The sequence below is a fragment of the Mus musculus genome, chromosome 12 (assembly GCF_000001635.26).
Source record: "Mus musculus strain C57BL/6J chromosome 12, GRCm38.p6 C57BL/6J".
Lineage (NCBI taxonomy): Eukaryota > Metazoa > Chordata > Mammalia > Rodentia > Muridae > Mus > Mus musculus.
In genome coordinates this window covers 83986457-84009290 of record NC_000078.6, presented here as the reverse complement: position 1 = coordinate 84009290, position 22834 = coordinate 83986457, and the positions used below count along the sequence as shown (strand labels likewise).

At 46.1% G+C, this 22834-nt stretch overlaps 1 protein-coding gene across 1 annotated transcript; it reads right to left on the bottom strand.

Moving 5' to 3' along the window:
• Positions 1-15413: 15413 nt before the first annotated feature.
• Acot2 (acyl-CoA thioesterase 2) lies at positions 15414-21430 on the bottom strand. Its single transcript, NM_134188.3, has 3 exons — positions 20810-21430; positions 18595-18797; positions 15414-16789 (listed from the first exon to the last, which is right to left on the bottom strand). The coding sequence occupies exons 1-3, from the start codon at positions 21387-21389 to the stop codon at positions 16211-16213; spliced, it is 1362 nt and encodes a 453-aa protein (NP_598949.3). The 5' UTR covers positions 21390-21430; the 3' UTR covers positions 15414-16210.
• Positions 21431-22834: the final 1404 nt, after the last annotated feature.

Genomic DNA, 22834 nt, shown 5'->3' with positions numbered 1-22834 from the left:
CACAATGACAGCCAAAGCTGAAAAGAATAGAAGCTACAGTTCCTCGTTGAAATTCAGAGGGTTCCCAAGAGACACACTTGGCCTGGTTCCTTCTTAGCCGGCAGTCTTTGACCAAGAATTTCCCTCGAATTCTTGGTCTCTATCTCTCTTTCCAGGATGGCTTAGTGTTTACGGAATCTAAAGAACTGGGTGCAGTTTGTGCTTCTGGGATATTGACGACTTTTACAAAAGCACACAATTTTCTGGTGTTTCCCTTATCTGAAAGGCCTGCTGGGGCTATTAAAAAAGAAAAGGATGTACTGCTGGTAGTCTGGTCTTCACTTGAGGGAGGAGTGTCCGGTCCTCTCCAGTCCCCCACCCCCCCCCCCCACACACACCCCATCGCTTAACCCCCTAGCTCACACATCTAACTGCTGTCCTAGTCAGTTTGGATTTCTAACACCGGGGGTCTGTAGATCTGAGTTCTAACCAGAAGTAAGTGGTCCACGCAAACTGGGCGACAGGAGTCCCTTCACAAAGGGACTACATGATTGTTTGTTTGTTCGTTTGTTCTTTCTTGGGTTTTTCTTTTACAGAGGTGCGGGAAGATTGTGAACAAAAAGAAACACCAACAGTATTTGTTGCAGAACTGTGTCCTCCGACCTAAAGGGAAGAGGGCTTCCAGACAGGAACTGCAGCTTTGTGAACCAGAGACAAGTGTAGAATGCAGGCGTTAGGTTGACTGAATACCCTTGATTTCACTCTTCATTGGTGGTGGTGTCTTGCCAGTCAGTGCCTCTTCTTGGCTGAACCCAGCTCTGCAGGTTCAGGTTTTAGTGACCTTTCTCCCCATTCCTGCGAATGAAGCAACTGCTGCAGGTATTTGGAGTACCTGTTTCTAAAAGAACCTTGTGGGGAAACCCCCACTCAGCTCCCGATTCGGCGTGCACCCAAGAATCACGAATAGAACACAACACCTTGATGTAACAACACGAGGTATTTTAATGGCGGAGCTTCGGGTCGAAACATATCTCACACAGGAGACAGTGGATTCGACCACGAGGCTTGGAAGCTAGGGGTTTTTATAGAAAAGGAGTGGGGCTGGGGGAGGAATTGGCACGGTTTCACATGATTGGTCCATTTAAACATCAGCAGCCTGTAACATTTAACTTAGGTCAGAGGGGTGGGAGATGGGCCTGCCCCGGCATGTCCTGGTCTGTTCTGCTATGTTCTCAGCCCCAGGTTTCAAAGCTCACAAACAACTCTTTGGGCTATTTGACATACATTACATGAATCACAGGTCTCAAGTTTTATTTCCTTTCATTTCTAAGAAACTGTAGCCTCTCATTCGGGGGCCACTGAGCTTGAAAACACAATGCTCCTGCCTCCCCAAACCCCAACACAGAGATTGAAATGCGCAGGCAGAATGCACAAAGCGGATTCTCTGCCCCTCCCATCATGCCCCAGACGGTGTGAAGAGACATACAGATGACTCTCTAGTGCGAGAGGGAAAAGGACCCAAGGCGATGGCCTGGGACTGGCTACTGAACACAAGTTCACACTTCGAGGCTCTAATCTTAAAGCCTGGAACATGTAGTTACTTCTCAGGCCCAGTGTCAAGAGTACAATATCTATAAGGAAATCAGTTGCCACTGAAGATTCTCCATGCCCGTGAGAGGTCAGTAAAACGATAGAAATTCCAGTGTTTTCACTGACTAGAAGTAGGCTGAGCCCAATACCCAGATATATGACCTGTCTCCAGGATTAAACTGAAGCACTATTTTCTGTCCCCTTTCCGGTAAGGATTTCATGGAAAGATAAAATCCTTTCCCTGATCTAGCACTTAATTTCTCTGGCTATCCTAAATTAAGGACATTCACTACCTACAGATTTTTTTGCCCCTGAAGTCCCCTGAATTTATCCAAGATGAATGACACTGGCTTTCAGTTCTGAGTTCAATATGGAAATGTTGAAGTATAAAAATTGTGACATCTGGGTCACCCCATCTCCGAACTGAACTGTGGTTAAGACACTTGATTATCTCTCCCTTGGCCAGATATGATAAATGAGAGAACAATTGAAATTAATATCTCTCTTATCTCTCTCATTTAACTGGGGCTGCCAAGTTGGGCATGCATTCACAACCTTAGACTAGATCCTCCAAACCCCTGCTCTCCACATACTGAGATTGCAGGGCTATCCCACCATAGCTGGCATTATAGGGTTATCCCACCATAGCTGGCATTATAGGGCTATATCACCATAGCTGGCATTATAGGGCTATCCCACCATAGCTGGCATTATAGGGCTATCCCACCATAGCTGGCATTATAGGACTATCCCACCATAGCTGGCATTATAGGGCTATCCCACCATAGCTGGCATTATAGGACTATCCCACCATAGCTGGCATTATAGGGCTATACCACCATAGCTGGCAGAGGGTTGAAATTTCTTGAGGCTAAATGTTAGGGTAAATCACTGCCTGCCAAGTGAGACAACCTCTGTTGTAGAAATATGGAGACCAGACTGGGAGCTCCAGCGGTAACTGAAGAGGTTAGGTTGAAATCTGTGGTCCTAACCACAGGTTAGGAATCTTTTCTTTGGACAAGCGTCTGCATTAGGCCCTGTTCCATCGGCCTGTGTGTCCGTTCACATGTCAGTACCGTACAGTTTTGTTACTGTGACTCCATAGTAGGTCTATTTAAAGTAAATTTATTTGGTGTGTTTGGATGACTTTGGTTTGTTTGTTTGGCTGGCTGGCTAGCTGGTTTTTCATGCTTGTGGGTGTTTTGCCTGCATAGATGTCTATACACCACAGGCATGCATGGTGCCCAAGGAGGCCAGAAGAAGAAGATATCGGGCATCCATAACTAGAGTTACAGATAATTACGAGCTGCCCTGTGGGTGCTGGGAATCGAACCCAGATCCTCTGGAAGAGCATCTGGTACTTTTCACCCCTGAGCCATCTCTTCAGTCCCTCCATGATATGTCTTAAAATACTGCATTGTGTTGCTGCCAAGATTTCTCTTAGTTTACGATTGCTTCGGTTATTTGGAACCTTTTGTGCTCTTAAGGATTTTTTTTTCCCTAGTCGTATTGCTGGGAACAAGCAAATGAAACCTATTCTAAGTACTAATATTTTGTTTTCAGACTCCACTTAATCTAAGGGAGAAACTAAATTCAAAGTCTCAGGCCCCAAAGGAACTGGAGATGTTTCTACCCCTCACCAGCTTTTGTTGTAAATAGTTGTCTGAATTCAGACATCACAGCAACAACATCTTGCTGGCGAAGTCAAACAAGTTCATGTTCCCAGGCTTAGGAAGGAACGCCTGTCCCACTTCCCCACTTGTTTTTTTTTTTTTTTTTTTTAATTGTCAGTTAACTGGTAAAGATTATAGAAATTGCTGTTATCTAGCCGGGCATGGTGGCTCACGCCTTTAATCCCAGCACTCGGGAGGCAGAGGCAGGCAGATTTCTGAGTTCGAGGCCAGCCTGGTCTACAAAGTGAGTTCCAGGACAGCCAGGGCTATACAGAGAAACCCTGTTTCGAAAACCCAAAAAGAAAAAAGAAAAAAAAAGAAATTGCTGTTATCTAAACCAAGGTGCATGCATTATAAAAATATGTAACCAGTCGCCTGTTATGCCCTAATTAACTACATACAGCTGACCTTTGTCTCCTTTCATCCTGACCTCTGGACCTAATATCTAGGAGAATGAATTAAGGACCTTGAAGCCAGGTGCCCTGGTTAAGGCCCTTGCCTAATCCATAATGTAAAACTAACACTGCAGCTTTCGCCTCTCCTCCTTCACTCTGTGTTCCCATCCTTTAAAAATGATGTGCAAGCTCCCTTTGGTTAGTTCCCAAACTGGCCACCTCCCTGAGTGATCAGAAAACAAAGCTTTCTTTTTAAAGTTTCGGTATCTGAAATGAGTTTTCTTGGCTTCCACTCTAAACCCAACAGTATGAATAGTGTCACTGTCATTCTGATGCAGATGGCATTGAATCAGTAGATCACTTTCTAGACTAGACTACTGCAACAAAACTAATTCTCCCAACCCATGAACACACAGGCTTTTCTATCTTGCTGTGTCCTTAACTTCTATCTTCAGTGTGTTTTCAAAGGTCTGTTGTAGAAGTCGTTTCTCTTCTTGCCTAGCTTTATACCTGGAATATTCTCACGCCTTTAAGAATAGAATAGTTTCATAATTTTTCTCCAAGGAGGCTCAGTGTTGACTCATTATTGACCTCCTATTGACTGTCAGGCAAGACTGAGCACAGCTGTCACCACAACACAAACGAGAAGCAAGAAGATTAAGAGTTTGGGGCTAGCCTGGACTACCTGTCTGAGACCTTGGTTTTTGCACTTTGTCTTTATACTTTGCTATTCTGCTGACTGTGTTCCTTGGTCTGTGAGTTTGGCAGTAGAGTCCTTAGGATGTTCTAAGCACAGAATCCCATGATCTACATCTAAGGAAGATGCGACTCCCGCTTTCATGTTTGTATCTCATTCAAATTAAAGTTAAAATTCTAAGTTCTCTATTGAATAAAAACAGGAAGAGGAGGACACCATTCTCTTTCCCTCATTTTAGAGGAAATTCTCTCTCTGATTCCTCATGCAATGCACTGCTGCCTATTTGTCATGAATAGACTTTGTCATGTCAAGTACAATTCTGTACCTCGTCTTGGGATTTTCATACTGAAAAGATGTTGAATTTCATCAAATGTTTTCTATATCTGGAAAAATGATTGTGTAATCGTTACTCTTATTTTGTGCAGCCTTATATCCAATAATTTGCATGTATTTGACCACTCTTCCATCCCGGAAATGAAATTCAGCTGATAATAATACATGGTTTTTTATTTGTTTTGTTGGGTTTTGTTTTTTGTTTTTGAGACAAGGTTTCTCTGTGTAGCCCTTGCTGTCCTGGAACTTGTTCTGTAGACCAGGCTGCTCTCAGACTCAGAGATCTGCTTGGCTCTGTCTGTGGAATGCTAGGACTAAAGTTGCCACCATTGCTCGGCAGATGCGTGATCTTTTAAATGTGCTATTGAATTTTATTTGCAAGTATTTTGTTGAGGGTTTTTGTATCAGTGTTTACAGTGAATATTGGTTTGTGACTTGCTTTTTTCCTTCCTCTTCCTCTTCCCTTCCACCCCCTCCTCCTCCTGCTGCTACTAACATCAATAGTTTCTCAGGGAGCAGGGAAACCCTAAGGGAAGAAGTGAGTCATAACTAGAGAAAAGTCAAAGACTCAATGCCCTGGTTTGCAGTTCCTCCCTCTCTCACATGACTTGTTAGCCACAGAGGGCACAGAGCCCCCCCCCAAAAAAAAAACAACACAGGCTGTTGCCCTTGGTTCCCCACAAGAACTAGATGATAGATCTTATTGCTGAAGATGTCACACGTTCTGGTTGCAGGACATAGAAAAATCATACTGGAACTGAGCTAGAACTTTCTTCAATGCTGGTTAGCAATCACAGTGTTGTAAAGTTCTATACAGACTACATGGGGAGAAACATCATCAATAATGTTATACAACTGAGAACCCTGCATGCCACATCATTAACCTGTCAGATAAGACGGGACCACTGATGCAAGAGTGCCAGGATTTTATGAGAAAAACTATCTGCTTTCAGGTTGTATCATAGGCTTCCCCCAGCAGGAGGAAATTCAGGCCTGGGACTATTAACTCAGGCAAACATCCATGGCTGGGGAGGCTGTAAGCCCTGGGAGAGAGCCTACTATTGGTGTTTTGCTATATGGACATGTCAGTCTGAATATGTCTGTTTAGATCTGTAGATTAGTGCCACTCTCAGTCTTGGACAGAGAAGTTTGTAGTGGGCGGCAGTTAATTCAACGATTCATAACTTGTGGGGAGCCGCCCTCACATTCGCCGTTGCAAGATGGCGCTGACATCCTGTGTTCTAAGTGGTAAACAAATAATCTGCGCATGTGCCAAGGGTAGTTCTTCACTCCATGTGCTCTGCCTTCCCCGTGACGACAACTCGGCCGATGGGCTGCAGCCAATCAGGGAGTAATACGTCCTAGGCGGAGAATAATTCTCCTTAAAAAGGGACGGGGTTTCGCCATTCTCTCCTTTTGCTCTCTTGCTCTGGCTCTTGCACTCTAGCGCTCTTGCGCTCTGGCTCCTAAAGATGTAAGCAATAGAGCTCTTGCTCTCTTGCACTCTTGCTCCTGAAGATGTAAGCAATAAAGTTTTGCCGCAAAAGGTTCCGGTTTGTTGCGTTCTTCCTGGCCGGTCTCGTGAATGCGTGTAAGAATAACTGGTCAAAGTGCTCAGAAGAAATGGCCGTTGAATGCTCTGCCCTAAACTAGGAATTTGTATAAATCCTCTTTAAGGCTCAGGGAACAGCATGGAAGAGGGAGCAGATGAAGGTAAGATCCAGAGTTGGAAAGGTGTACTGTGAAATGTTGTCTTCTGTATGACATGGATGCTGCGCTCTTGAACTCACAGTCACAGTAACACAGGTCTACAGAAGACTGGGCCTGTCAATATTCCACCCTGTACTGGGGGCTCATAAACCCTCATGACTTAGTCAGGGTTACCATTGCTCTGATGAAACACCATGACCAAAGCAAGTTGCGCGGGGGCAGGGGGAGGGTTTATTTGGTTTACATTGTTCATCATTGTTGGAAATCAGTACAGAAACTCAAACAGGGCAGGACCTAGTGTCAGGAGTTGATGTAGAGGCCATGGAGGGGTGCTGCTTACTAGCTTGCTCCTCATGGCTTGCTCAGTCTGCTTTCTTTTAGAACTCAGGACCACCAACCCATGCATAGAGTCACTCACAATGGTCTGGACCCTCCCACATCCATCAGTACTTAAGAAACCTCCCGATAGGTTTGCCTAAAGTCAGATCTTATGGAGGCATTTTCTTAAATTGTGTGGTTTGTGGGCTTATATTTTTTCAAAACTGCTTTAATACGGGTTCTTAAATGCTTTAACTTCCCTTCTAGGCCACCACCCACCAGAGGTAGTGGAAAGGAAAGGTTAATAGGGCAAAGGAGGATGTGGACCTGATTAGAAACAGTGCTTTTGGGGTAATTCTAGTTTTCATTGTCAGAATTATCAGCAGTTCAGTTCACAGGAATCAGCAGCAGTAGCTTGATCCATTCACAAACACCGTTCGCGAATCAGCAGTTTGATCCAGAAGAAACCGTGAGGCTCTGCCAATAGGCCTGAGTCCACAGAAGCGGCAAGAAGCTGCCAGAATACCACCAGAAGTTCTTTGGTGCGGTTCTCTCTACCAAGTCACGACAAATGATGATCAGTGAAGAAAGCAAGGTGAACCAATGCCACAGTGTTGTCAGTGAAGAGCAGCGTCAGCAAAGCCCAATGAAGACGGGCAAAGAGAGACAAGGCGAACCAATGCGTACAGTGTTATCCACTGTCTGTTGGGTTATACTTATACCCTTTGTGAGCATTACATGTTCTCTGAAGTCTCCACTCTAGCAAAACATAGCATGTCCTTTTTCTAGGCAGCTTCCAGAAAAACAACACATGACACAACTGAGTCTATAAAGAAACCAGAAAATTCCACTTCAGTGGTTCATTCCTCTCAGATGGCTTTAGCTTGTGTCAAGTTGACATAAGACTAGCCATTATACACCACTTCTCCATGAGAAATTATAAGCAGTTAATGATGATAGATTAAAATCATGATTCTCCATACTATATGGTCACCGGTAAGTTTCCTTTGATCAAGTAGCTTACCCTCAACCCATGCTCGTGGGTGCAACCCTAAGTAAATGCAGCAGGCTATGCATACAAAAAGACATGAAAGTAGTAGTTCGAGTTATTTAGAAAAAAGGGGACTTGGGGTGAGGGAAAAGGAGAAAGGAGAATAGTCAGAAGAAATATAATAAATATGTATGAAATTGTGAAAGAACAGTTTTTAAGATTGTTATATCTTCATATAGTGGTTCTTTGCTGCTTATGATCTGTGCTGTTGGTCCTTACTGCTTTTATCTTGAAGTGTATTTTGACAGGTATAAGTCTGGCAATTCCTGCTTGCTTTCAGATTCAGTTGGAACAGCACTTCCCAATCTTTCACTCTGAGTCTACAGCCTTTTGCTTTCTGTCTAGTGTATCTGTATTAATCACTATTCTTGTGACCTGATAAAGTATCATGACCAAAAGCTGTTGAGTGTTGTGCACTGTGTGAAAGTTGTCTTTTTTTAATTGTTTTATGAAGCATCATCTGTCTCTGTGTTTTGTAAATAACTAATTCAATCACCTTCTGATTGGTTTAATAAAAAATGTGTGACCTATTGCAGGCCAGGAAAGGGATAGGTGAAACTTTTGGGCAGAGAAAGGAACTCTGGGAAAGAGAGAGGTGGAATATTTCCCCAGCCAGACACAGAGGAAGAAATAGGTATGGAGCCTGAAGGAGAGGTATCTAATGAGCCGTGTAGCAGAACTTGGATCAGAATAATGAGTTAATTAAATTACAGGAGCTAGTTGGGAAATAGCCTAAGCTAAGGCATGAGCTATAATAAATAATAATAATTGTCTCTGTGTCATTATATTAGGTGGTTGGTTGGTCCAAGACAGTCAAGTGATAAAAAGCAACTTAAAGAAATGTTTATTTTGGCTCTTGGTTCCACGGGGCTAGATATCATTAATGGTAGGAAAGGCAAGAGCAGGAAGCTTGGCGATAGCTTCTTTATCAGAGAGTGAGTGAGCATGAAATAGGGCCTGCTATAAACCTCCAAAGCCCTGCCCTTTGTTACTTTACCTCTGTGATGTAGCTCTTTCAGCAAGGGCCCTAAAGGCTCGATAACCTTTCCAGGCAGTACTACCAACTGGGAACCAAGTATTTAAATACATGAGCCTCTCTAGGACTCTTCTTCTTCAAACCACTACAGTATTTCTTCACAAATAAGTTTAGTAGGGAGCACTTTTTCTTCCTTGTGTTGTAATCCATGCAGCTATTCTGTGTCCTTTTTTTTTTTTCTTATATGCATCTGTGTGGCTGTGTGTACGTTTGTGCTTTTGAGTGCAAAGCTAGAAGAGGGTATCAAATTAAGCCATCTCTCCAGCCTGACTACTTTGGCATATCCAAGGAATAATGAAAAGCTGAGGTCATAGAAAATCAATGCAATAAAACCACAGAGGAGGGCTGGAAAGATGGCTCAGGGGTGAAGAGCATCAACTACTCTTCTAGAGGTCCTGAGAGTAATTTCCAGCAACCCTGTAGTGCTTCAACTCTCTGTAATGGGATCTAATGCCCTCTTCTGGATTTGTCTGAAGACAGCTACAGTGTGTGTGTGTGTGTGTGTGTGTGTGTGTGTGTGTGTGTATAATTTTAAGAACAGAAGAAAAATGCTCAAAGCTTGGGAAGACAGAGGTACCCAGGTAGAGGTGGCATCTAAGAACCCAAAATAAACAGGACCAGTAAAGAATTACTCCAGTTTGTATTATTAGCATAACCCCTCTTCCACAGCCCCTATCCAATCTGCCAGTGTAGTGATGTAACCTATACAGAAGACCTGCATAGCTGGGCTGTTAGCAATCATGGGTTTCCTCCCTGCTGATATAACAAGCAAGGATGTCTGCCCAGGACCTGACTTCCCATCGTTGTCCTCACTGGGAATGGGTTGACAGCTAAAACTTGGAACACTGAAAGTAAGTACTCTCCTATTGCAGACATTGAAGTTCTGTGTCTCTCACTTTATAAAGCCTCGCTCTTTGTCTTTAAGAGGTTAGCTTAAATGGACAGTATGGTTGTCCACACAGCCGCTGGCTGCCAGGGTGCACAGACTTTATGCAGCTAACCCCGATCTTGGCTCACTTCCCAGAGCTGTGAACAGAAGTTACCTAGTTGAGAGCTTGCCATGAACTTTGCCCCAGTTCCAACTCAGCCCGAACGTTGGGAGGGCGACTCTATCAGGTGACTCCGGTGACTTTTATCAACAGAGTAATGTTACCAAGTCAGGATGCCTGACCAGGTTCCCGGGTCAGCACTGGTTATATGAACAGAATGGAACAGCTTACACTGGGCCTGTGCTCCCCACTCCCCACCCCCAGCAACCATTCTGCTGGAAACATTCAGAAACTAGGGGGCAGTGAGTCTGTGGGGGAACGGGAGTGTCCGTTCTCTTCATCTGAGTGAAGCGTGACCTGGGCAGTGGGACAGCCACCTCGAACTGATGTCAAGGCCTCCTTTAATCATTCCTGGTGCCTTGACTGCAGCTGTTCTCACATCCCCTAGAATCGGGGTCCTTGTGGCCTCCATGGTCATCAGACAGAAAGCAAGTTCCTAACTCCCCTTCCAGGAGACCTCCCCCCCAGAAGACTGTCCCAACTCAGTCTAATCTGTCTGTCCTTCTGCCTTCATGTGAATGGTTCATGCAGTCAGGCTGTGCGTGGCACTAGATGTCCCAGACAGTCTCGGGGCCTCTTCTCGGTCCCAGCCCTGCAGTTGCTGATAGCCTACACCTGCTTCATCCTCTCCCCTCTGGCACTCTGGGATAACCTATGGAGAGGGACTAAACAAATGTGCCCTTCAGCTTCCTGTGGGAGTGGAGAGCTTAAGAATGTGGTGTGGGGGAGTCTCATGGATGCTCACAGTCTGTCCTGTTTTCTTTCTGTGAAGCCAAGAAACCAGCCAGCAAACACGACTCATCCCATATCTCCCATCTGCCAGCTCTAGCTCCAGTTTTCTCCTCAGGTCGAGTGTTCTCTTGCAATATCAGGGTTTTTGTTTTTTGTTGTTTTGTTTTGTTTTATACCACCCCAAACCATCTGCCTTCAAGTCTGATAGAGAAAGATTTGGATCTGTGCTTGCCTTGTCACAGCTCGTTCCTCTCCTTACATTTAAATGAGGCTCCTTTGGCAATCACGCGGTACAGAATTCGGCTTGAACCTGCTGCCAGGAGAACACATCTTTCCAGTTTTGTCAGTCTCTGTCGAAAGATCTGATGCCCTGCTGAGCACTAGCAGAGAAAGAATTGCAATCTGAAGGCTCCACCTGGGTGACGACGCCTCTTGTTCTTTCCCACCAAATAGACAAAGCCGATTTTCAGACCATCTTGTCAAAGTATTGCTGCATCAAAATGTCCTGATGAGCACCAAATGCAAACGAAGGAAGGAAAGGGAGAGCGTCAAATTTCCCTGACTTTAGCACAGTCCTGGCAGGTGAGCCTCCTGGCTTAGACATCACACAGAATGGCCGGGTGCGCCTACCTGAGTGTTTTAGAAATACTTTATTTTCTCCCAGGCCTTAAAACTTACTAGCGGGGCTGGTGAGATAGCTCAGTGGGTAAGAGCACCCGACTGCTCTTCTGAAGGTCCAGAGTTCAAAACCCAGCAACCACATGGTGGCTCACAACCATCTGTAACGAGATCTGATGCCCTCTTCTGGTGTGTCTGAAGACAGCTACAGTGTACTTACATGTAATAAATAAATCTTTTAAAAAAAAAAAACAAAACTTACTAGCTTTTTTTTTTTTCAAATCAGGGTGAAAGTTACCATGATCTTTAAAATATCACATCCCTAGACAGGTTGTTCTAGAGGGGGGCAGTCTCCTCCTCTCAGGGCATCCATTTGAGGGTGCTGCCTTCTCAGGTAGGGGAAACCTCCCACCGATTTTCAGAACTCAGACTGTTTCTTTTTTTATGAGATATTTTATTGTGTGTGCATGCATGTGTGTGTTCGTGTATCTGTGTGTCTGTGTGTGCAGGCACACATGTGCAAACACACACATAAGTGCAGGAGCCAACCTCCAGTTATGTCTGATATGGGTTCTATCCAAGTTCAGCTGTCCCCCTCTGCTGTGTTGCACTGGAGATTTCTAACGTCCCTCAGCCAAGAGATCACAAAGCATGAAGTATGCACAGGACAAAACAGACAGGAAGCATCAAGCATACACAGGGCCAAGGAGACATAACCACCCACCAAGCTTTTCTCAGTTCCTCGTTCTGTTCCTGCCCCTCCACATCTATGAAGTTACACTGATCATTTTTAATTCATTCATTGACTAAATCAGAAATTAATGTAGATCTACATTCTTTTCTTTTCTTTAAAACATTTTTTTTTAATTTTTGAGACAGGCTCTCTCTACATAACCCTAGCTGTCCTGGAGCTCACTTTGTAGAGCAGGCTGGCCTCGAACTGACAGAGACCCACTTGCCTCTGCCTGGAGAGTTGGAATTAAAGGCCTGCACCACCATGCCCAGTGGATTTAGATTCTTTTTGATACATAATGACTATGCATATTTATGAGGAATATGTAATGTGTGTAATGTTCAAGTGTGTAATTGTTATACTCGTTACTGCTAATATTTATCATTTCTCTGATAATATTCAAAATCCTTCCAGCGTGTTCTTCCAGCTGGAGCCTCTGCTGTCATGCACCATCTCCCCATCCCGGCTTCTCTCCAGGTCTTCTCACAAGACTTTCCCAGTCAAGAGATTCCTGACCAAGAAACCAAAGCAAAATCACACTATTCCTCAATGGACTCAGGTGGAAACTGGTAACCAAATCAGGTACAACTCTGAGAGGAGATGCCAGAGGAGAAGTAAGCAGGGTCTGTAAGGATTCACACAATGGCAAGACTGAGGGTTTGTACTGAACCACGTTGATCGATCCGTCCTACCAGACGGAGCTCAACATTCTTAACCCGGGGACTTAGTTATGTTTAAATTGGGGGTGTGGTTTGAACAGCAATAAAATGTAGAACCTTTCTCACACACACACACACACACACAAAAAAGGAAAGAAAAAGAAAATATTCAAATCCTTCCTGTTTTGAAATACACTATGGAGTTTGGGGGTTGTATTAGTCAGTGTTCTGTTATTGTAAAAAGGCAGCATGACCACAGCAATTCTTATAAAAGAGCACGTTTAATTGGCGCATACTTATAGTTCCAGAGGCGTAGTCCATTATCATCATGGCAGGAGGCACGACCTCACACAGGCAGGGTGCTGGAGAAATAGCTGAGAGTTCTACACTTGGATCTGTAAGCAGCAGAAGAAGAGAGGAGACACTGGGCCTGGCTTGGGCTTTTGGAACTTCAAAGCTCACCCCCAGTGACATTATTCCTTTAATAAGACCACCTACTTCAAGAAGGCCACACCTCCTAATCCTTCTCAAGTAGTGCCACTCTGATGACTAAGCATTCAAATTTATGAGCCTATGGGGCCACTCTTATTCAAACCACCATAAGGGTATAATGGTAGATTCTATGCTTTGCTCGTACTGGGTTTGATCTCCAGCACCAGGTCTATAGAGATGACTCAGTGATTAAATACAGTGGCTGCTCTCCCAGAGGATCAGAGTTCAATTCCCAGCAACCACATTGCAGTTTATAATCATCTGTAAGTCAAGTTCCAGGGGAATCCAATGCCCTTTCTGCCCTTCACAGGTACCAGACATGCAGGTGGTGCACAGACATATGTGCAGGCAAAACACATAAAATAACAAAAATATTATCTCCAGCAACAACAACAAAAATCGATCTGTGCGATAGATACTGTGCTACAGAACCCAAGAATCTAGACTTCCACTGTACCCATAACCAGCCAGTCCTACTGTCCTCCCCTGCTAACCTTCCCAGCTTCTGCCACCTAATGTTTGAGTTTTGTCACTGTGACAGATGCTATGACCAAAAAGCACTTAGGGAGGAAAGGGTTTATTTGGCTAATGTGGAGAGCCGTGCCACGAGGTGCGTGCCGCCAGTAATCGCTGTGGAGAGCCGTGCCGAGAGCAATCACCATTATAAGATGGCGCTGGCCTCCGCTGTGCCTAACTAGTAAACAAGCCTTGTACGCAGGTGCGAGAGTGAACTCACTCCTAGTCACTCCTATTCTCGAGGTGTAATAGTGGGGTGATGGGCGAGCAACGAATCAGGAGCTGTCACGCCATATCAGGTGCTGAAATGTCACGCTGCAGGCTATAAAAACGGCGCCATTTTCCCGGTTTGGGGTCTTCCTGAAGAAGCAAGCAATAAAGCTTTTGCTGTGGAAGATTCCGGTTTGTTGCGTCTTTCTTGCCCGTCGAGTGGGACGCAAAAGGCTAACACTTCCAGGACACAGTCCAGCACTGAGCAGGCACTCAGGGCAGGACCCCGAAGCAGAAAGCCTGATGACTTTCAGGCTTATTAGAGGAATCTGCCTTGATCTCTGGCTCATGCTTACTGTGCTCTTAACTGAGCCACCTCTGCCCACCCCCCAGACCTGGGTCTTAGTTTCTGAAGGCTCTCATGCCATGCAACAGTTTGATTTTTGTTATTGTTGGTTTTTGTTTTGTTTTGTTTTTGTTTTTGTTTTTGATTTGGTTTGGTTTGGTTTGGTTTGGTTTGGTTTGGTTTGGTTTGGTTTGGTTTTTCGAGACAGGGTTTCTCTGTGTAGCCCTGGCTGTCCTGAAACTCACTTTGTAGACCAGGCTGGCCTCGAACTCAGAAATCCACCTGCCTCTGCCTCCCGAGTGCTGGGATTAAAGGTGTGCACCACCACGCCTGGCAACAGTTTGAATTTTTAAAAATGATTCATCTGTATACTGGGGGGCAGGCGTGTGCCATGGTGCCCGTGTGAAGGTCAGAGGACGAGTTGCTGGAATCAGTCCTCTCCTTCCACCAGGTGGGGTCCAGGGATTGAACTCATTTGTCAGGCTTGGTAGCCAGTCCCATTTCCCACTGAATCAGCTCATGCAACCCTTTTATTAAACATGGTTTAATTAAACATGGTTCAGAGGCTGCAGAGAAGGTTCAGCACTTACGAGCTCTCACAGAGGACCAGAGTTTGGTTCCTAGCACCCATATTAGGTAGCTCATAACCACCTGTAACTCCAACTCCAGGGGAACTGAAATCATGTGGCCTCTGTGGGCACCTGCACAGACACACACGGACACACATGTGATGAAAAATAATAACTCTGACTCGGGTTCTATAGCCGTCTCTTTACTGCCTGTCTTGTGTTATAGGGGATCAAGCATGAGCCTAGCAATGGGTAAAGAAATCCCTCCTCCTGTGCTGACCACTCTCTGACTGGCAGGTGGCTGTGGCCTAAATGTGCGGGAATGAGAGCGTTTGCTCACACACATCCTCTTCCCTGCCTCGAAGACAGGTCTGAAGGTTGGCACACATGGGATTCCTGGCTTCTGTTTCCTTCCCCAGCTGCTCTGCTGCCTCCTGGACTAAATGTTCATCCTCCCCTCATGTCACCATGACAGAGCTCAAAACACCAAGAGGTTCTCTTCCCAACATTGGTTTGCTTTGTAAAATTGATGTTCTTGTTGGATGTGTGCATAAAAAAAAAAAAAAAACCCAAACAAACAAAACCCCTTCTCTTCTTCGCTGCTGCTAGACGTGTGTTAAGTATCTGAACAGTCACCCAAAAGCCACTTCTGGAAGGATGACAAGAGTGGGAACACTGGCCCAAGAATTGAAGGAAGGACAACATAGTTTTGTCTATAATGAGCTAGTTTTTATTTTAATAAGAATATTTACACTTAAGGTTCCCCCTTAATTCATGACATAAAAGAATTCTGTTTTTTTTTTTTTTTTTTTTTTGGATAGGCACATTTTAAAATTACACATGTGGTGTGTGTGTGCGCGTGTGTGTGTGTGTGTGTGTGTGTGTGTGTGTGTGTGTGTGCGTGCGCGCGTACGCACACGCGCACAAGCACTTGTGTGTGTCAGAGGACAACTTGTCAGAGTTTGTTCTCTCCTTCTACCATGTAGACCCTGGGGGAAAAAAATCTTAAGTTGTCAGGCTTGGCAGAAAGCACCTTTACCACGGAGCCATCTCACCAGGTCCACAGGCACATTTTTATAAGAAAGTTTTAATTTCTTTGTCGTCTTACGGCACTGGGGAATGAATTCTGGGCACTATGGAAGAAAGACGAATGCATTACCACCAAGCTCTATATATCCTCAGTCCTTCATAGGCACTTATTATATTGAGAAAAAACATAAGCTGGGCGTGGCTTTACTCCCAGCACTTGGGAGGCAGAGGCAGGCCGATCTCTGAATTCAGGCCCAGCCTGGTCTCGGCCAAGGGTACACAGAGAAACCCTGTCTCAAAAAAAAAAAAAAAAAAAAAAAAGAAAAGAAAAAAAGAAAAAGAAAAAAGAAAAAAGAAAGAAACTTTAAAAAATTAGAATATGTTCAAATGAACTAACCTGAACTGACATTGTGATAATATATATGAGGTTTCCCCCAAACCATCAACTAATAGGTTATATTTTAGAGGACAGTCCCTAACTCTTGCTACCCAACTGTTTGTGGAAGAAAGTCTGGAGCTGCTGCCATGCGTCCACCTGGGCCACGGCATGAGCCCTGGGCTCCCCTCCAAAGGTGATGTTGGCACCCACCAGGAGGTGCATGCCAGCGCTGCACAGCGGGAAGTAAGGGGGCTCGATGTAATGCCCTGCTGCTGGGTAGCAGATGATCTGGGGCTTCTCCTTCCCGTGCGCCTGCAGGCGTTTGGAGATCTCATCAGCATAGAACTCGCTCTTCCAGTTGTGGTCGTCCTGACCTACGAGGAACAGGAAGGTCGTGTCAGACCTTTCCACGGGAATGAAGCTCTTCTTGTCTACCAGAGGGCTTTGCAGAGCTTCCACGACATCCAAGAGACCATCTTTGGTCATTTTGACTTGGTTTCTCAGAAGGGACACAGGGGGTATAGTCTCATCCTTGTAGGAGATGGTGTTCCCAACAGCAGCCACGGAGCCATTGATGACCACAGCAGCTGTGATGCCCTTCAGGAAGGAGGCCATAGCAAGGCCAAGTTCACCCCCTTTGGAAATCCCAAGCAGCCCAATTCCAGGTCCTTTTACCTGAGAAAGAAACAAATGAAAAATGGAGATTTAGTCCAGGAACAGTATTGAGCAGTGAGTAGACCTAGCCAGAAAGTCAAATAACCCTGGGCCAACATCAGCATTTTCTTTTCAAAGCCACCATGGAGGAATGGAGCTACATTGGCCACTAAACTGTTGAGGCAATGGACCCAAGAAACTAAGGAAAACACACATTCCTGCTGTCTGATCTCTCACTGGACAGGAGCACCGATGTGGCCTTTCAATTCTGCCACAATCACTGGTATTTTGCCTTCCACTTTCTCCAAAGGAGCCCCCTCCCCCACATCCTCTCCTACCTCCTCAGACTCTTTGGTCCCCACCCCCACCCCACATGCATGCCCCTCCCCTCAGCTCTCCATACTGCAGTGAGAAAACAGAAGCTCCAGCAAGAAAGCCTCCTCCCTCCCCAGGCCCTCTGTTCCTGGAGGCTCAGGCTCTCAGAGGACCACATGATCTCAGCGGCCACCCTCTGGCTGTGTCTGGGATGCTGCCCACTATCTTTCTCCAGGGATGGCCTCCCACACATACTTCCAGCCTCCTTCCCTGTAAACCTCTCTGCTGGTCCTCCTTGGGTCCTCCCTGCTCTGGGCTCTTCTGTTTTCTCACAGCCCTGGGCCCTCAGCTGTGCTAGCTAAGACTTTGTTCCCTGTCCTGGTTCCCTACAAAAGCTGTGGGAAGATGCTTGTTGTATTTTCCTTTCTCCATTCCCTGCTCATGGCCTTCGGGGTGGTTGGACTGGCACTGTCCACAAGAACTGTGCCTGTCCTGAGTCCCAGTGTCCTCTGGGCTATAAGCAAAAGGACTTTTGGCTAACCTTTCACAACAGTCTTTTTTCTTCTCTTGTGGCTTCTAAAACAACACCCTGGAAACTTTCAAACTTTACTCTTCACTGAAGTGCTAGGAATTAAGTGATGTGGTAGTTACAGTGTTTCTTACAGGAAGAAACCGAGGTCCCAAAGTTACAGAACTGGAAGATGCTGAAATGCAGGTTGGTGAGATGGTTCAGTGGGTCAAGCATTTGCTGCCCAGGCCTGATGACCTCAGTTTGATTCTCAGAATAACATTAACGGTGGAGGCAGTGAACTGACTCCACAAAGTTGCCTTCACGCCCCCACACGTTCATGAGCACGGACGTTCTTGTACGTGTACACAAATGCACAATATTAATAGCATTTTGAAAATTGATGAAATCAAACCTCAGACTTCTCTCTAGCTGCATCCTGCACTGGCTCTACTTCCCTAAGAGCATCAATGCTTCCAGCCACATCAATGTCTGATTATAAAATTAGAAAATGAGCGAGGGTTGCCAGCCCAGCCTGTGCTATGCTGAACCTAGAAAGCTCAGAGCACCCTGGTCTCCTGCTGTTGATTCTCAAGTCCCTCTTACACAGTTCACCCTGTGCTTCCATGTCAGCTCCCACAAGGGCACGTGGACACAGGGACATAGGGACACGGGCAGCAGAGAGCTGATGAGTTTATCATTTGATATGATATGGCGATAGCCCGACCTTTTTCTTTCCCTTTATTTCTTGTGTCAAACCTTGGTTCTCAAGCATGCTGGTATTCTTTATGAAACACTACAACATACCAGAACTCAGAATCCTGAACGTTAGCTAGCATGAACTACAGCATCACAGAGAAACGTCTAGCGAGTAAGCACAGAAGGCAGTTCGTATAGACTGTCTCCCAGACAGGGAGGGGCTGCCACAACAGGGCTCATTCTGTGAACTTAGGCGTTGATGAGGAGATCTGATGGGGGTCAGTAAAACTTGAGGGGACCTCACCTCGGGGTGGCTGCGCAGGTAGTTCACGGCTTCTTCAAAGTACTCCATGTGCATGGTTTCTATGCTCTTGGGGAGGTCGTCGTAGTTGTAATAAGCCAGAGCCATCACGGCAAAGCCCTTCCCAGCCAGCAGGCTCGCCCGATACTCCAGAAGGCCACCTCCAACTCCAAAAAGGTCTATGATCCCAGGAAAGGGTCCAGGTTCTGGGGAGAAACCAAACCAAACCAAACTAAGCATTCAGGATGCTTAATTCAGGATGAGTACGTTTCAGACTGATCATAAAGATACTAAAAGCCCTCCGGTCTTCAAGCACCCAGAGCGGCCAGGGCTGAGTCCACAGTTTCCTCTCGCCCCACAGTCCTCTCTCTATCTAAGTCTCAAAATTCCACAGACTTTTACAGAGAGAATATGTTACTCTTAACATTAAAAATACACTAAGGGCTGGGGTAGAGTGCTGTCTAGCATGCATGGAATACTAGATTTGATTCCAGAAACAGGCAAACACACACACACACACACACACACACACACACACACACGTATACACGCACGCACACATATACCACTCTCCTCTCTGAACCGAAACTGATCGTGCCAACTGCCACAGAAGCTGGGCAGCAACCAGATCCATCCCACGATGCTGGTGTAACGCTAAACCATGCAGGCGGTAGGACGCAGAGGCTGGTAAAATGCAGGGCATCCTTGCTCACAAAAAATCAAACCTGCTCTTACCATATGACCCAGTAACCCCACACCTATTTACCCAAAAGAAAGGAAAGTTTTTGTTCCTGCACAAACTACTATGTAAGCATTTGCAGCAACTTCACGCACAATCTCCACAGACTGTAAAGGAACCAGAGACCTTCAACACAGGCTCCATGCCTAGAAGACCCCATGAATCGCAAATACATTCTGCTAAGCGAGTACATATAGATTAGAAAAGGCTACATGTTCATTCTACATGAATTCATGCCCTAAACATTTTTTTCCCATTCGTATAAAGAGGCTTGTCAGGGCTAGAGAGATGGCTCAGCGGTTAAGAGCACTGACTGTTCTTTTTCCAGAGGCCCTGGGTTCAGTTCCCAGCAACCACATGGTGGCTCACAACCATGTGATGGGATCTGATGCCCTCTTCTGGTGCATCTGAAGACAGCTACAGTGGACTTATATAAATAAAATAAGTAAGTCTTTGAAAAAAGAGGCTTGTCTTCCACATGACCAATTTAAACAAGAACAGAGCAAACACTGGGCCAGCACCTGCTCACGAACAGATGCATACTAAGATAGAAGGGGCCCTTGAAAATTCCTTCTTCATCATGCCCATGGGTGTGTGTGTACCTCTCTTTAACCACTTTTAGTTGTCATTTAAATATTTTGTTGATTTTGCTTACTTAGCCATTTTTGTTGTTGTTATTTTGAGGCAAGACCATCTAATATACCGGTATAACCCAGTAAGGCTCTGTAGCCAACAATGAACGAGAGCTTCTGGTTCTCCCACCTCGACCTGTGGGTGCTGGGATTGCAGTGCTGTGCCTTCTTGCCAGGTTTACCCTGTGCTGGGGATAGCACCCAGTACTACTCCAAGCAAGCACTCTACCAACGGAGCCACACCCTCTAGCCCAAGTGTATGAAGCTTGTCTCAATGTCAGAATACTAATGGCTTCTCCTGAGAGTTCTTTCCCCCATCACTGCCTGAGAGTTCTGTTGATTCTCCTGCCTCCTTTGCTGGAACCTCCATATGCAGCTAAAAACCAAGAAAAATTAAAAATATTGGAAACTTCGTAGAAGAGTGCTTGCCAAGTTTGAGTTCCCACACTGCCACAAGAAAAGACAGAAGACATTCTAAAAGAACATTAGGGGATGTGGGTGTAACACTGCGGACTTTATTATTAGGAGCCTCTCCCCTTGTCTTATGATGCCCTTTTAATTTAGCAGCGGAATTGAAGGACCAGCTTCAGGCAAACAGCATCACTATAACAGGCTTCTTCCGGTCCAGTCCAGTCCAGTCCAGTCCTATCTCCTTCCCACCAAGTCCTAGATCATTTGGAGCTACCCTTTTCTTCACTTCTGAGTTCGAGGCCAGCCTGGTCTAGAGTGAGTTCCAGGACAGCCAGGGCTATACAAGAAACCCTGTCTCAAAAAAAACCAAAAGCAAACAAACAAACAAACACCCACAGGGAACTTTGAGCAAAGGGAAATGTGGAGGGCTGCTCACCTGGGGGCAGGAAGAGCGTGGCGCGCACCCGGCCCTCTCGTACGGGCACGCGCCGCACCCCGGGAGCCAAGAAGTGACGCTCGTGCACCGCCTGCGCCAGCCGCTGCCCGCCATCGGGCTCGTGTCCGTCCAGCACCTCCAGCTCCACCAAGAAGGGCGTCTGCACGTCGCGCTTGATCAGGCGCCAGAGAGGCCGTTCGGGCTCCATGGCCCAGAGCAGCCCCATGGGCTCGAGCCCCGAGAAGCTGCCGCCCAGCGCGGGCGCGCGCGCCAGGTTCAGCTCGCCGCCAGCGTCGGCGCGGTAGCGCGCGTGGGCTCGGAAGAGCGCGCCCTTCTCGTCGCGCAAGGCAGAGCGCAGCGTGACGGGCTGCTCGGGGGCCAGGCCGCGCACGGCGATGCTCAGCGGCTCGTCCCAGCAGCTGCGGCCCTCGGGCTCTACGCTCAGCGTCGCATTTGTCCGCGCCCAAGTGGTCCGGCCACCAGTGCTGAGCGGCGGAGGTACAAACAGCCGCGCCCAGCTCTTCCAATCCTGTTGGCACAACCTGCTTGCTCTCAGGACAGCGAAAGACGAGGCCACCATTTTGCGTCGTTGACTTCAGCCCTCGGTTCCGCAGAGAAAGTTAAGAGATCCTCTAGTGGCCAGCTGCCTGCCTGCAGTCCTTAGACTGAGCTGTGTGCTTGCTGAGCTGGGAGGATCACAGAGCAAAGCAAGCAACAAAAGCAAAAGTAGTAGTGACGCTTTGACTAAGGCGTCTGTGCGTTAAGACTCCGTTATATCCGGAACCTAGCACTGTTTTTCAGGTGCTCTTTACCCCATGAAAAGTGGGCTGGACCAGGGCTCGCTCTTAAAAGCCTCTCACCCAATGAAACCTCCAGTCGCCAAATTCCTAAGGTTGCAGAGTCAAGAATGTGAGATTGCAATTGAGTTTCATCACGTCCTAGAGTAATAGACACTCGTTACTAATCTTAGGACTGTTCTTTCAAAAACGTGCATCATGATATTTTGTTTGTGTGCTGTTTGCGCGTGCTTAGTCTACACATTAATGTCCATGTCCAATGGCCTTAATGTCTCATGGGCTGTGTGACCCTTTACCTACATTCCACACTCGTGTAAAAATAGTCAAATGATGTCATAGTTTACATTGAGCTCGTCTTTTGACCCTCTAGGCAAACACTTTTTCCTACTCATCCCGGATTTTACACATTTCCCAAGTGTTATATAAGCTATTGCTTCCAATCAGTGATTTTTTTTTCTTCCAAGGCCTTAAACCTTACAAGGATTATTGCACATCTTTATTATTACAGAAACCTGAGACTATATAAGTTGTATTTGTCTCTGTTCCTAAGAAGACAACTGTGTTAGATTTTGTTTACTTGACCCAAACTAGAAACACCTTGGAATAGGCAGGGATCCTCACTTGGGGCAATGCCTGTATCATATTGGCCTATGTGTCACTGATGGTTTGTGTGGGAGGACCTAGCCCACTGCGGGAGGTTCCACGCTGGGCAGGTCAGCTAGATTTTATTAGAAAGCTGGGGGTGGGGATGGGGCCTGGAGAATTAGCTCAGAGGTTAAAAGTACAGGCTGTTCTTCCGAAGGACTTGAACTCATTTCCCTCAGCCATAAGGGAGCTCACAGCATTCTGCAAGTTCAACTCTAGGGATCAGAGACATACAAACGGTGTGTGTGTGTGTGTGTGTGTGTGTGTGTGTGTAGGGAAACAAGTCATTGCTCCCCTGTGGTTCACGCCCCCTGCTTGAGTTGCTGTTTGACTTTCCTCAGGAAATGAATGCCAAATACACCTTTTCCTCCGCTAGCTGTTTTTGGTCGGAGTTTTATCACACTTATAGAAAAAGCAGGCTAGGGTATCTACCTTGAAGATCTTGCCCAGGCAAAACTTTTCACCGAGTTTCAAATGACCTCGCACCGCACTGGTCATGGAACTTGGAAATAACTGTTTTTGTATTGCTACTATGGATTCTTCAACCTTATTTTGTGCATCCAGTCCCAGGAACCAAAAAAAG

Bases quoted from the DNA above. Each gene is read 5' to 3' on its own strand.
- Acot2 (NM_134188.3), bottom strand. From the start codon at position 21,389: ATGGTGGCCTCGTCTTTCGCTGTCCTGAGAGCAAGCAGGTTGTGCCAA. The intron at 18,798-20,809 runs GTGAGCAGCCCT...GTTTCTCCCCAG, and splicing joins CACGCTCTTCCTGCCCCCAG to AACCTGGACCCTTTCCTGGG. The intron at 16,790-18,594 runs GTGAGGTCCCCT...TTTCTTTCTCAG, and splicing joins ACCTGCGCAGCCACCCCGAG to GTAAAAGGACCTGGAATTGG.